The 16,178-nt window shown below is 36.8% G+C and overlaps 1 protein-coding gene across 1 annotated transcript; it reads left to right on the top strand.

Annotated features, from left to right (window-relative positions):
- Positions 1-9,968: 9,968 nt before the first annotated feature.
- EV154DRAFT_569842 (uncharacterized protein) lies at positions 9,969-11,123 on the top strand (the record flags this gene model as incomplete). The annotated part of the gene is made up of 2 exons (XM_051606162.1): positions 9,969-10,463; positions 10,551-11,123. 2 exons carry the CDS (start codon positions 9,969-9,971, stop codon positions 11,121-11,123), a joined length of 1,068 nt encoding a protein of 355 aa, XP_051451910.1.
- Between the last annotated feature and the right edge of the window lie 5,055 nt (positions 11,124-16,178).

Raw genomic sequence — 16,178 nt, 5'->3', positions numbered from 1 at the left:
CCGAAAAAGCCCAAGTATTTGATGAGTTTTTTGACGCCAATCATCGAGGAAATCAATTCGTTGTGTGCAAGAGGATTCGTCGTTGAAAAAAACAATTACATCGTGCACGAAAGTAAAGTATTTTTGCTCGGAATGACTGGTGATATTCCAGGAATTGCTGATTTAATAAATCATCGTGGACACACGAGCAAATCTCGCTGCAGAATTTGCAAAATTGCTGGCAGACATCACGGAGGTTGCCGTTACGATATGTACTTCTTGGATGCAGGTGACATGAGAACCAAAGACGAATTAGTCAACGGCGATGCGGTAAATTATTCAAAGTGTGCAGCACTATTTTTAAGATACTAAACGCAGTATGAATTAGCGATTCGATATGCTTGGTGTTGATCCTGTTATTAGCTCTCTTTCCACCTTCACTGGTACATCTTTTTTTCTTGGTGACGAGATGCATTTGATTGGTAGAGGGCTTGGTACTTTGGTGTATAATCTTTTGGATCCCAAGAAAAACAAAAAGTTCCCTGAAATCATCACTCAAGATGCACAATATACCTTTGGTTTGAACGCACGTAATGACACTATCATCAAAAATATTGACGAAAAGGTGAAGCAGAGCAGGGTTTACATACCATCAGCTTTTGTAGGAACTTGGGATGGCGGTGTAGGTATCGGAAGAGCTGTCAATTATTTAGACTTTCTCTTGTACATTGCCGCGACCATTATACTTCCATTGGTCCAGAACAATGAAACCAAATGTGCGTTGATGGAATTGGTGGAGGGATGTTCCATTGCTTTGCAGTAGCGCATTTCTTTTAGGGACAATGCAAAAATGAAAGGGTAACATGACAATCAGAGACTAGATATTAAAAATTAGATATTTGTGATAATTTTGGGTCAAGAAATAAAATGAAACTTTTGATAACTTTATTGTTTTTTTATAATAATAAAAAGACAAGAAGGATCCCTCTAGTTGAATAGTTAATTTCTGCTTTTATATGAGATTATTAGTAGTCACAATAATGTCAATTATTGTGGATTGTGATCGTGTAACCTAAATTGACTACGGTATCATATGGCTAAATACCACAATATTAACGCAAACATTTAGATGTTTTAGTAGCTGGCATACGTTTTTGAATCGAGAGATTGTTCCAAGTCGCATCAATGCGCGAGTGTTCACAGCAAATAACCATTATTTGATGCATCTGCCGTATTTGGTTGAACAGATGGGGCCATTAAAATGCTACTCTTGCCGACCAATGTAGCGGACAATTAAGAAGTTCACCAACTTGATCAAGTCCACGCATCTTATAGGGGCAAATGCTTCGAACGTCCTTCGTCACCAGGCGAATTATAACAAGATGGCGGTTAGATGTCTGCAGTCTATTCAATTCCCTAAATCTACGGATCGTTCAGACACCTACCGTTCGCATTCCTCTGGTGCCCAAGTCTGGTGTCCGTTTATTCCTCAGTCTTTGCTTGGATCAGATTCGGAAGGAATATGCTTCGGTGTCCCGAGATCGAAGGTGATTGATGCATTGATATCATATTATGATCATGTCATGAACGACGAACTTTGCACTTTGCCCCTGACCACGAATCCCCGACTATTGGAATGTTCTGGAATCTCATGCTGAGGTTAAACAACGCCAGTGTCCAGAACCTTCCAGGACCTTCCAAGACTATCCCCGCAACGAACCTCCGCTTCCAAGAGATTAGTAATCATGACTCGTTTCCAAGTATCTCCGACGCCAAGCAATTAGTAATCATGACTCATGGGTTTCGGCCACGTAAGCTGAAACCAACACTAAGACTAATTAAGTAAGCCAAGACATCCTTAAATGCAAACCCATGTTATCTGAAAAGATATAAATACTCCCCCTTTCCATTGCCTTCCCCGTTCCATCTCGATTATCTTGTATCCTTCCCCTTCCCTGTATAATCTATTATTATTATTAAATACTTTGTAAACCACTCTTCCTTTGTCTCGTATAACTAGTAGGCATCTTCTGATATTATTGCTATAATATATTTCTAGCCACGTTCCTGACAGATCATAAGGTTGGGGATGAAATCGAGCAATTGACCTCGTCATCCATTGTGATTGCAAGTCGAGCTTGGAACGATGACTTGGTATTTTCTTCGATTATGGACATAACCTTGAAAAACTTAAAGATAAGAGCAAACAATATTGTCCTGTTTAAGGCTCCCAAAAGTACTGGTCACAGGTAAGCAAAAGACATTTGACAAACTTTATTAGTACTTACAGAATAAAATTTAGATATATTTCCATTTGGTTTGTCGGTGTGTTTCACTGCTACTTTACACACAAGCAAGAAGGAGAAGAAAATTTTTTGGCTATCGTTGAAGTAATGAAGCAGCCGCAATTCGACGCTCACAATGTTGTGACAGTTGCTCGGAATTCCAGGGGTGACAGATACAAGAAGTACGCTGTTATTTCCATTACAGACATTCTCCAAGTGTTTGGTCTTGTACGGTATTCCGATTCCGCTAACTTTTTCAAGGTCGTTTGGCCGTACATTAAATATACTGACAAGGTTAATCATCTTTCTGCTGGTTCTTTAGCTGATTTGTAAGTTGGTCGTATCTTTTTCTGTTTTGCGTAGACAAGTTTTATTGTAATTAAACTCTCTTCAACAATTCATCTAATGGAGTGATTACTATTTTATTCAATCTGATGTGTTAATTAGCAATGTGTTATTTGGCAAAGCTTGTAAAAGAAAAAAATTTAAAAAATAGGAAAGGAAAATAAAATTAAATAAAAATATTATATTCCGATAGTTGCGTATTTTATCCACCATGTTGCCTCTTTCCGCAACGTGTCGCGGAATTCCACTACGGAGTCCGCGGCTGTGATAGTGTTTACATTTTTTAGTGGATCTTATACTCAACTATGATTCTGATTGAATTATAGTTTGTGGTAAAGTGTACTGGTTTACACAGAAAAACAAAAATAAGTTAAACCATAAATCCAGTGTGGTTTTATTCTAGATTAAAAAGTTAAAACTAAACCAAAAGAATAGTATCTCTCTAGAAATTTAACTATCTGTATTAATTGGTAGATAATAAATATTTATAATTGTGACAAGCTGTTACTGTGCTTATCATTGTTTTATGATTGAAAAACTAGATTTTGTGAATGTTATGAAAAACTGAGGGTCTGTCTCAGTATAATTAAAATAGGTATATTTGGATCCCAAAACACTCTGTAGGGTAGCACATAGTATTCGATTTCAGTTTCCTTATTGTAAGATTTTGTCCTGGTCTCTGACGAATGGTTGTATAGCGATAAAGGTATTTTTCCGATTTTCTTTTTCCTTCCGCCAAATGGAATGGCTGAAACTAGTTTTTACAATGCGAAGTTTTTTGTTTACCTCTTTATTAATATGCTGAATAACGTGCCACCAAGCTCAAACCTGATAAATTTCAAATTTGTTTCAAATTTTTTTTTTCGCAATTGCGATGTTGGTGATGAGTTTTTTTTTTTTTTTTTTGGCAAGAGTACCCTACTCCCCTTGACATTAGGCAAAAAATAAAAAAAAGTTCAGCATTGAAGGTCAAAGGAATGCTAATTTATGTGTATTTATTGAAAAAATATTCTATTCATGGTCTAAGTCCGAAGGGATTCTAACCTTTCTGTGGGAAAGGTACTTTTTCTCCGCAAATTTTTTCACGGTCTGCACCACTTCCCGACCGTCACTACACTTGCTGTAGGCTTCAATGTATTCAGTTGCACGCCGAAAGTATCTTCTAATTCTGGCAATGCTTCCTGCCTTATCCAAAAATGCATCCATGTTGCTATCCAAAGACTTGAAAGTGTAATCGCATTTGAGGCGAGCCTCCCGCTGTGCTCCACCCCAGTACATTTCGATCCAATTACACTCACAGTGGTACTTTGGTTATAGTTCGAAGATGTGGCCAGCATCTTCTACTACTTCTTGGAGTGCCGATTTTTGATTACAAAAATCTGGGCGAGAACCCAAGAAGTGACGAGCGCAACAGATCTTATCAGAAGATATCTCGGGTGAACCGCAATCCAGCTTCCACGCTTTGCCATTGATGTCATGACCAATCCACTGATTTCTCTCCTCCAGGATAGTTTTGATTCCCTTGAAGTACCGTACAGTTTTGGACTTAGTACGGCCTTTCTTATCTCTACTGGTATCAACCTTGTCATAAAAGAAGGACTGCTCCAAAACCTCTCCACTTGTTAAATTAACAACAGTATCATGAAACTGAAACTTGCTCGTAATTGGCCACACTCGATCCTTCAAAGCCATTCTGTTGACCACAAGAGCTTCATCGGAGTAAGCTCCGTGGTTGGAGCTATTGTCAAAATAAAATATTGCTTTACAACCTGGACGCAATGCATCAAAGAGACCGATGTCATTCTCCTCCAATTGTTCCACCATGTGCTTGTAGGTCCACCAACCTTCTCTGCTATCACCTGCCTTAAACTTCGTTCTTGACGACCAATTTGCAATCTTCATGGTACCATGACAAGGACACTGGAACTCACTGATCATAATTGAAGATCCAGGTCCCTTCTTGCGAATATGGTTCTCACCATCCTCCAGCCAAAGATCGTTTTTACCATCATTGGCGTAAAACGTGCTTTCATCCTGTGTTACGAAAACAAGCTTTTTGTCACCGTCTTTTAACGTTGGCTCCAAGATATTCTCTTCATTTTCCCCAGTATAAAAATCCATTTTCTCCATGTACCCCATCATTCTTCTTGACCAGATATCTCTGTATGCAACCACATCCTCACGTTCATGACCATCAAAATAGATCATTTTCTTGTTCTTTCTATAGGCGTATCCCCATTCGTACAGGTACTTGCTAATTGTTGTTTCAGCAACAGATCTATTAGCAACTCCCAAAAAAGAAGGAACAACAACATCATCGATAAATTTCTTAATTACAACCAAGGATCGCTCAGCTGGCTTGGTCTTTCTCATCTCTTCAAGGATCATCATCTTAACGTCTGAATCATTAAGAAAAGACTTTCTCTTGCTATGAACGCCTTGACAATGGTCAGAAAGTTTGCGTTCCTGCAAAAATTCATTAGACCACTTGATAATTGTCATAGCCCGATAAGCGACGTTATTATCATGCCAAAACTGTTTTGCCGCACTGCGTGAAGCTTGGCCCTTGTTCATTCCTTCGAGTCTTCTGATAAAATAAGAGTTGATTGAAGAATAGCGAACAAAATTGTACGCCAAAACCTTACTATTTTTGTTTGACTTATTCATGATAGGCTTAAGTAAATCCTGCAGTTGTAAAAATACTTCGTTGATTTGGATCAATTCCTTTTGACTACGGCTTAAAACAACCTCATGCTGTGTAGCAGCAACGGCGACAGGTACAAAACCGAAATGGTTTAACTTAGAACGATCATCAATCATACTCGATTCATTTTTATTTCTCCATAATGTACTTCTTGAAGTACCAGTGTAAGTTTTAGGACGACTGGATTGTCCGGTGATATCGACAAGAATTTTATTTATAGAATTCTTAACAATCGAAGTATCATTATGGCTTTCAGCTAAAGAATGCAATTCATCGACGTTTGTTGTGTAATCAATAGATATTTCTTCCCAATCATTAACATCAACAGATCTGGTCATAAATACACCTTCTTCGTTTTTATTTTTATTAGCGTAAGCGCGTTTTCTCGCGTTCAGTGGGGGCATAATATAATAAAGTATACAGAGATAAGTGAAAAGAACTTTTGTGACGCTTTCTTAGAAATGTCAAAGTACTGATTGTTAATGAACATGTATGATTGGGTAACACGATAAATTTTTGAACGCGGAGATCAACTATAAGAAACTTTTATTCCATGCCTTTCTTTGACCTTCCTCGATATACATATACTCACCGCCTGGTTTTAAAAAATTGCTATAAAAAATTTAATTTATTGATGAATTAAAATTCGATGACAGAACAATTAATCCTTCATGATTTTATAATTGTAATCTGAAATAAAAACAGAAATAAAAGCTATATTGATAAGGTTGATAGCTTTGATAGAAATGACATTGGATTGCCCTCCAAATCTCGGGACTGTTTTCCCTCCTACAAAAATTTATAAGCGCCCTAACAACTCTGATAATAAACAGACATTTTTATAAAATAAATTTAAAATCGATGACAGAAGAACTACTCTTTAATACTTTTATTATTGTAATCTGAAATAAAAACAGAAAAAACATTTGTATTGATAAAGTTGATAGCTTCAATAGGATCGACATTGGGTAAGCCCTCCAACTGTCGGAACTTCATTGCCCCTCCCCCCACAGAAATTTATAAGCGCACTAATGAGTGATAAGAAACAGACATTTTTATAAATAAATTCAAAATCGATGACAGAAGAACTACTCTTTAATACTTTTATTATTGTAATCTGAAATAAAAACAAAAAAAAAAGTTGTATTGATAAAGTTGATAGCTTCAATAGGATCGACATTGGGTACGCCCTCCAACTGTCGGAACTCTATTTAGCATCCCACAGGAATTTATGAGCGCCCTAACAATTCTGATGGTAAATAGACTTTTTCATAAATAAATTAAAAATTCTTACAGAAAAAATGGTTGCCAACATTGCATCTAAAACTTAAAGCTATTGCGAAGTTATCAAAATTAAAACTGAAGAAGTTCATAGCTTTTTAAAAAAAAGTTACAGTTTTAGCCATTTCCTGCTGTTTTATTGGCTAAAATGATTGTCGGGTGTTAAAATTTACCTTATGTTCTTTTTGTTTGTTTCAAATGATGGGCCTCCCCTATACTCCCCCGCTTAAATATTTCAACACCGATAATGTTTGTTGGCTATCACTAAACATTTTTGATAACTAAAAATGTAAACTGTTTTCGTATTATTGTTTAAAAACATTGTTACAATTGTTCTTCTGTCAGCGATTTGTAGAAAAATGTTTTTTGGGGTATAAAAATGGATTTAAAAAAGTACAAAAAATTTATCAGGTTTAAGCTTGGTGGCACGTTATGCCATCTAGAACATGGGGTTTTGATAATAAACAAACAGTAATTAAGTTTCTTTCAATAGTGATATATTCAAGGAAGAATATACATGTTTTATTTATTCCATTGCACGTAATATACTGATTGAAAGTAAAAAGTACTTGTTAATTGTAAAAATGGACTATGCCATTGTGGATAATCCTGACTAAACGATTGTAATTGTGATTTTAATATTTAAAGAGTCACGGACTGTTTAATGAGCTCTTCCATGTTATACCAAAATGTTTGTCAGCATTCGGCATTACATAAAGCATTACGGAAGTAAACACAGATTTTTTTTATTATTGTAAATGCGAATATTCTTTGTTGCTTAGTTCATGTCATTCAATTTTAGCGCATTTCTTCTATGCTATGGTCCTTGAAGTCATGAAATTTTGGAGGAAGTAAACGTATCAAATGTACATTACATTCACGTCTATTGCGACTAATTTTAGGTATAATTGGCGTAATTAGCAGTTTCAAAACAAAGTACAATACGTGTAACACTAACATCGAAATTCCAACGAAGCAAGTGAGAAAGTCTTGCAGACCTGTCTCACAAATCAGAAATTGTCAAAACAAAAAAACTATTCAAGTATCGATTTTAGAATTTTTTTTTATTTTCCCTCTTTTTCTACTTCTTTTCATTATTATAACGTGGCTGAAGATACTGCTAAGGATAACATGTGAACCACTGCATTGCCAGCTCGTCCCGGTTCTGATGTGCTCACTAGGATGCTGTTCAATGATAACTACGTAAAGGATATCATAGTCAAGACCGTCATTCGGAAAGGTATCAGCGGAGATGCGCAGTATGTTGGCTCTGAAAAAGAGGCACCATGGGAGGAGGAATGATGTCGTCTATTATTAAAATAAGAAACGAGTCGGTAGTTAAACGGAAGCCTAGTGATTAGCTGGAGAGATTACGTAGTATTTAAATAAAGATGTTATTTAAATGGAATAACCTAGTTAACTAAGACTTATGATTAAGAAAATAAAAGATAATGTTTATTGAATAGAATTGGAGAGGATATTTATATGTTATGGATCATAACCGCAGTTACTGCGGTTATGCCGCGGTAGAAGAGATATTGTCAGGAACGAGGGAGGAAACGAGACAGGCAGGACAGGACAGAGAATGAATAGCTTCTTGAAGCAGGTTATTTATTTAAGAATAAAAGGGAAGAAAGAAAAGAGAAGATGATTATGAAATATATCTGATAAGGAAAACTGGGAGAAGTGAAATTTATCAGCTATATTTATAGAGAAAGAAAAACTAGAAATTAAATAAAAGAATAAGCAATGACAAAAGTTAATCATAGCTTATGTGGATCATGACAAAGGATTTAAAGAGCTGACAGATCAATGATAAATATTGAGTCTGAAAGCTGGCTACTCATATTGCATATTTGGGGCATAAGATGTAACAGGATCATGACAGATATTGACTGCGGAAGAAGTTACAATCGCCGATTACTGAATTGATGACATAACGGATTCATGACATTATCCTTTGGCAACATCTTCGGAATAGCTTTGTTCTGTTATTATTGAAATCCAAACGAATGTCACGAAGGAGTTTGTTTGGTATGTGGTACAGACACACTAGCATGAAACAGCCATTATACGTAGCTCAAAACTGTCGGGCGCGCATTTTTTCGATTTTTAAAAATTATGTTAATCGATGAGTTTTAGTGATAAAAATAAACCAAAAATACGGATAGATAGGGTAGACGTCAGACTATCGGAAACAATTGTAAACGCCCTGGTTAGAAATTGATTGAAAGAGTAAAATTGAAAAAAACGGTTAAAAGTGGCATTGTTGGTAGTGATACATTGTTGAGATGACAAATATAACCGGGTTTACTCAATTTGAAAATGATGTATTGAAGAGAGCGCGCAAAACAAATTATTGGTCGAGAAAGACGCGTTAAAACATGAGTGTTGTTAATACGGGTGGAATTTGAAAGGGAAGGTGGCGATATATTGTCGTGCGGAAAAAAAATTAATTTTTTAATCATTTTTGAACATTTTCATCATTCTTCTTTTTTTTTGAATCTTTTTTTTTGTCTTTTTCTCTTTTTCTTTTAAATGTTTGCAATAAAAACGAAGCTAACCAAACTATTCAAGATGTTCGAGAGGCAGAAAAAGGGGATGAAAGATAAAACAGAGGATAATACACGAGGATATAAGCTTGTTGTCTGAAAGTATAAGTTCAGATTATAAAGTCGTGATGTATGATTCAAAGTGAATATGCACCATGGACAAGTGGGCAAGAATATGTGCATTGAAATAAAACCTAATATAGACGGGATATCTTGGTGTGAATAGATGAAGAACAGCGTAGAGGGTATGGATGAAAGAAGAGTTGGTTGGCTAACGACGGTTTTTTCTGTGGGAAGAAGGACTGTATATGTTTGGTGTGTTGCCTGACAGTCGGTGTTGATGTCTTTACCATTAGATGGAGTAATCACGAACAGAGGATAAGCAACGACAAGTGGATGATGCGATTTGACTGGAATGAGAACCATTGAAAGTGCACTGACAGTAAGAGCGACACGATGAGATCACTAAATGAAAGTGTTGACAATAGTAGAACGACGTCAAGTACACTAGAGAGAATATACTTGTAGTAGCAGAAGTGCATCAAAAAGGGAAGACAGTCAGGATACGATGCCTTCAGAGTATAATCGCTTACATTTTGGGGTAACAAAAGTAACAATGCAGAGACGGAATAGTATGGAACGCAATAGAAATAAAGAAGAAATAACGTAAAAAAGAGAGTAGACTTATTTTGGTTTTTTGTTAATCTCCTTTTTGAAATTCTGGATGTGTGATTTGTGCGTTCTAGTGGATCTATATAATTTAGATGAAGATAAAAGTTGTCCGTTATCCTTTTCTTTTGTTTTTTTTGCGAACCAAGAATCATGGACTCAACTGATAAGCGAAACATTATCGATATTATTAATAAGGCTTTAGCCGTTAACCCTGGTCGTACTATAGACGACGTCCATAATATCATGGACAAAACAGGTCTACAAATGGCACAAATTTGCCATTACATTGTTTACTTGGGTGCGAATACTAATGTTGGCTTCGAGCGCAGCCCAAAGCCGATGCCGGTAAAAGACATGATTGACCCCAATCATTTTTTGGTGGACCCGGAATTTCGTTCCGCGTACCTGAAGAGATGGGGATTAGATAGCCAAACGGCTACTACCAGTATTACTTCTGGAGAGGTTCCAGCATTGACTGGTAAAGAATTTGGTGTTGCTGATCTTGAAGAGGATCATCATGATCAAGGACAGGATGTTATTGATCTTGTTGATTCTGATAGGGAAGGTAGTACAGAATCAATGATTATCATTAAGGATAACGAAGAGACAGCGGTGGATGTAGAGGATGTGATAGATGCTGTTTTGGTGGAAGGAAGACGATGAATGACCAGACGATTGGAAAAAAATAACTATGTCGGCGATTTGACAATATTATCGAATAGGGCCAACGAGTTGGACCAACTCACTCACCGTATTGGTACAGGTGAAGCATTTGACCAATTGTTAGAGTCAACAACCTTGAACGATTTTACTTTGGACTTGCGTGAAATGAAAAGAACAATTAGTACCAGGTCTCAATTGGGGTATTCTTTTAAAAACATTACCTTTCTGTATCATTACTTGCTAATTACGGAATACCATGTATTCAAGGGATTCGATGAATGGGAGTGCATGGAGATCATAGTGCTTAATGATGCTGATCCAGTAGGTTTTATGGATTGTAGAACGCGTGGTGAGCATGTGTTTCGTGTCTTTCAGTTGTTGGGAATGGCAGGTATTTTGGCTGTAGAAGTAATGACGGCCAAAGCATACTCCAGATACCACCGAAGTTTTGAAGAACAATGGAAGATGTTGATGAAACATCTGTTGGCGGTTCTCATGCGTTGGTTAAGTCTTCCTGTGATTAGGTGGATCTACCGAAATATCCAACAAAAACTTGTTGTTTTAAACCAAATACTTTCGGAGATAGATGTTGTGGGTAACATCAATGGGAAGATAATTTTGCAGACCTGTAGTTTGATTTAAGACTCCAGTAGCTTTTTTTTATTTTATCTTTTATATTTACACATTCTTTGGTTAATAAAATTATGTATTTCATCATTGTTGATTTACTTTATTCGAGTGTTCTAACCAATTGTTGCTACTCCTCGCCATAATCCCCGAGTCCGTCTCATACCAGATTCGCGTACTTGATTGTGATCATTCGGTAACTTTAATTAGCATACTCTAAAGTACCGGATGCGGACAAATAACGAGCCAGAGTTTCCGAAGTCCACCCTACATTTATTTGTCTACAATTGTAGACTACGCCTTGAAAATAAAGTTGTATGTCGTTCCTTGTTGTATAGTATATTCTGTTAAGTTTCGCTGGTTTATTGGGGCTATATTTTGGTAACTCCAGTTTGTTATCCGTCTAAGGGTGTTCTCAAGCAAAAAAAATTTGTGAACCCCTCTTTTTGTAAAATCTTGGAACCCCCCCAAATTAGGTATAGTGTATGACATCAGGGCAGATTTTTGTCAGATTACTATCCTCCTGTAACTTTTTTTCTTTTTATTATTTTTTTCCCATAAATTTATTATTATCTTTGCCAAAATGTCTACTTTCGAAGAATCACTCAATGAGTTTACAACTGTTTACGAAGAATCAATGACGCTCATTAACATGAATGTAGCCGCAATTCAGTGGTATATGGAACAACGTCAGTTGGAGATCAACTTGCTTCACGAAACTTTTCTTTTTTATTTTTCTTCAGTTTTTGATGTACCTTCCTTTTTTCATGCCTTACCCTTCCTATTAACTGGCACACGTTCAACTCGAGTTCGTCCAAACAACAATGGAACGTTTTCCAACTATCACTACTGGACAATCACGCACCCTTTTCTCGCTGACGATGACAATCCACGCACTAGTTTTCGAGCAATGTATCGCATGAATCTTAGCAGCTTCGAAAGACTTGTCAACGACCTCAGTCAGCATCCAGCATTTGATCTGCTAGCCCACAACAGCATCCCCGCATACATCCAGATTTCATGTGCTATATGGCGCTTAGCCAACTGTCATATTGGTTACAGAACTAGTAACATGGCTTTTGGTGTATCGCATGGTAGTTATATCAACTTTTTCCGAAGATTTTTGGTTGCAATCGAAGGGGTATACGGAGATCTGATCAACTGGCCCATGGATCAGCAAAGGGTTGAGGAAATTCAAACGGGTTTTGAATGGCCTCATGGTCAAGAAGAAGGGGCTATCCGTCGTTTGCCCAAAGCAATAGGAGCACTCGATGGTAAAAATGTTGTAATTGAGTGTCCTAGAGATCACCCAGAACATTGGCGTGATCGAAAGGGTAACTTTGCGATGAAACTGACAGCAATCTGTGACAACAAATGCCGTTTCACGTATATCCGTGTCGGTGACTCTGGTAATAGCGAAATATTCATAACATGTTGATTGCCTTACTGATATGTATTTATAGGTCGCACCCACGATGCAGGTGCTTTCAAGTGGACTGAAGTGTACACCCAGTTTTTACGACAGCCAGCAACATTTTTCCCTTTGGACGGTTACATTCTTGCAGGTTATTTATATACTGACTATAAAGTTAACATATAATTTACTTACACACCCTCTTTAGATTCTGCATATGCTCTCTGTCGTAATGTAATCGTTCCATATCCTTTGAGTGAAGTATCAGGCAATTCTGACGAGGCCGTTGCCAAACGCAAATTCAACAAGGTCCACTCTTCAGCAAGAATGACCATCGAAAGGGCTTTTGGAATACTCTCAGCTAGATGGAGGTTCATAAAAAAACACGTCTACATGAAGAAGATTAAAGATATATGCCAAGTCATTACTGCGGCTTGTATCTTACACAATTTCTGTATCAACATTGGGGATCCAGATTTTGAAATTGACGAGGGAATCGAGATGGATGAAGATGAAGAGGGGAATGGCGAAACAGCTCGAGAGTCTGTTCGTACAAGAAGAGATGAGTTGAACCGATGGTTTCAACCTAGACAATAAAGAGGTACCAAATGTAATTTAACATATGTATTAAAAAAAAGAATATCTTTATTGATTGGGTCTTTGTTGATGCATACGATTATGCAACTCGTTTAATCTATCACCGTTTCGTTCCAAAGCAGCTGTAGCTCGGTTTAAAGAAGCAATGATTGCTTCTCCCGTAGGATCTCTTCTTCCTAATCGTGAATCCATATACTCTCTGAACTCTCGAAATGTTCCATTACGAAGCTCGTGCTCTCTATCAACAATGCGATTAAGCATAGCTTCAGTGTCAGAGGTCGTGGTAGATGGTGTAGAGCCTACGTTTGATCTTGGACGACGAGGTGGCGCAGAAGAAGGATTGGTAGGTTGAGGGGCGGGAGAAGGATTGGGTGGTGAGGTCGTAGAAGGATTGACAGGAGGAGGAGGAGTACTGGCGACGTGATCGGGAGGGGGTGTTTCCACTCTTCTGCGAGAAGAAGGTGGTTGCGATTCCTGAGGAGGAGCAGGACGTTCATGTTCTGCAATAGGTACAGACGAAGATTCAGCTGGAGCTGTAGATGATCCTTGATTTCCACCATTAGTATTGTCAACGAACTGTCTGGAATGGGATGAGTACGTGTGTGGTGGCAAGATGGTGGGAAATTTCGTCAAGATCTCTTCCAGCTTATCATAGACAACATCAGGTTCGAAACCTGATTCACCTGTTGATTGACGTCTAGCAAACTCTTCCTTGAAATCTTTACCATACGCTTCCATTTTTTTTTTGCTCCTCTGATGGTCGACTTCTCAAATTCTGAAGGCGAGCCAGTTGATTATGTTCAATCGACATCTCCGTGTATTTCTCCCCCTTTTCGTGATCACTTTTGGTTTTTTCAAGAGAACTCAAATGTTTATTATAAATTTGAATTAACAAGCATTCTTCTGCTACACTCCAATTTGGACCTCTTGTTCTGTCGTCCTCAATAGGAGCACTGGAGGTGGAAGCAGTTGAACTGGAAGGGGCGTTGAAGTTGATGGTACCGAACATTGTTTATAAAGGTAAATTTAATATTATTTGCTAGTTTTGAATATCAAAAAATAAAGAAAAGAAAACAACAAAGTAAAAATTATTATGATCATACTGTCAACTAGTGGGGGCATTTTAGTATTTTTTGAATGATGAAAGCATTACATCAGAGGGGTTCGTAAATCCATTTTCGTAATTAAACCACCCCCTGATGGTGGTTTATCTTTTAAAATGGTTAGCAAGAATTTTCGACGTTTTTTGGCTGAGGAGTATGAAAATATAAGGTTATAATTGCCTTATGGAGGGGGTTCCAAGATTTTACAAAAAGAGGGGTTCACAAATTTTTTTTGCTTGAGAACACCCTAAATCATAAAAATCTGAGAATTCCCGTCCGTTATCCGTCAAAATCCCATACGTTTGCGTACTCTGGTCCGTTATCCCTCAAAATCCGTTGACTTTAGGGTACTCCGGTCCGTTATCCCTGAAAATCCGTTTACTTTAGGGTACTCCGGTCCGTTATCCCTGAAAATCCGTTAACTTTAAGGTACTCCGGTCCGTTATCCCTACAGATCCGATACTTAAGGGTTCCCTGATTACATTAAACCAATGACCAAAATACATTATAAGAAATTAGAAACGGTTCCGAAATGGTTCAAGCATTCTGAACTTGTATGGGGATTATCTGAGCTAATTTCACATATAAGATAAGTCGCAAACCATATCAGAACATCCTTAGTCGTGTGCTGAATTTCAAAAACGTATATACAGTGCCCTCAAAAGTATCGTAACCGTTTAAGGTTTTCGTATTTTGTGAAATGACATCACATACTGATTCACAGGGAAACTTTCCAAACATTTTTATTTTTCTGTTTTTTGTTATTATTAAGTTATGGATCCGGTTAACAGCGTTTCATAGGAAATATATAAGATATTATCACTCTTATAAGATGTTAAACCCTTTTTTTCCATAACCTTTACTGAAACATTTTTATTTAAAACATGTTACCCATTTTGAGTGTACCACATTTTTGTTTAGTTCAATGCTGCTCTAATGGTATCACTGCTTTGAAGACTGGTTCCAGTATTGGTGTATTTAACAGAGCTATAAACAAAACTAATCATGATAACTCGTTCAATTAGCGGGCCTGTGAGGAGTGGATCGAGGCAAGAGGAGAACAGAATAATTATTATGGGGAGGACAAAAGAAACAGACATTATATATCTATAAGTATTCATACTTATAAAATGGATGAGAGTAGAAAACGTTTAATTGAAAGAAAAAAAAATAGATAAGATCTTGAATACAAAAATATGAACAAATAAACATGATTACAGTAACAGAGGAGTGTGTGGTGACCTAGCAAGGATATAGCCATATTAGAGCTAACAAAGGTTTATCCATGCTGATAACATTTGTGATATAAGCTTTACAATAAATGTTACAGTATGAATTATAAGGATGTTACATCACAAGTCTTACTTAGTACGTCTGAGAAATTTTTAAAATTTAGTTTAAAGCAAAGAGAGTTAAGATGACTTAACATATATTGGAACAAGACTAAATTAGTGACTATGTAATAATCGTATACATTTTTGGTTAATCTATGAAAAATTCAAGATAGCACTGGAGATATGAACACAGAAGACAGTCTTTTATATAAATACTGGTATATTTCATTTATTATTAAAAGACAATATTATAATCAGTCTCAAACTACTCCGATAGTCTTTTTATAATTTTACTTTTCCTTAAAACACAACATTTACTAAGCAGTACGATACATGTTTGAAGCTGTGTATTCCAAGTATATATTCATATATTCGAAAGGGTAATCAGGAATTGACAAAGTAGTGGTAACACAATACAAACCCAAAAAGCCGTCAATCGTACATTTCTTGAACATGGAAAGAAGTGAAATATACTTGAAATACGGATCCAGCAAAGGGAAAATTAATCGATGACGTATTCAAGATAATTCCTTACTATAAAACCAAGAAAATAACAATATCAACAAATATTATTTTCCTGACACACTTTTAAGTATCCTACATTCTACAGATAGCTAAAAAA

Source organism: Mucor mucedo (assembly GCF_025094135.1).
Source record: "Mucor mucedo strain NRRL 3635 chromosome Unknown EV154scaffold_166, whole genome shotgun sequence".
In the NCBI taxonomy this organism is placed as follows: domain Eukaryota; kingdom Fungi; phylum Mucoromycota; class Mucoromycetes; order Mucorales; family Mucoraceae; genus Mucor; species Mucor mucedo.
The sequence above is the reverse complement of the archived record's forward strand: the minus strand, read 5'-3'. Positions and strand labels throughout refer to the sequence as shown.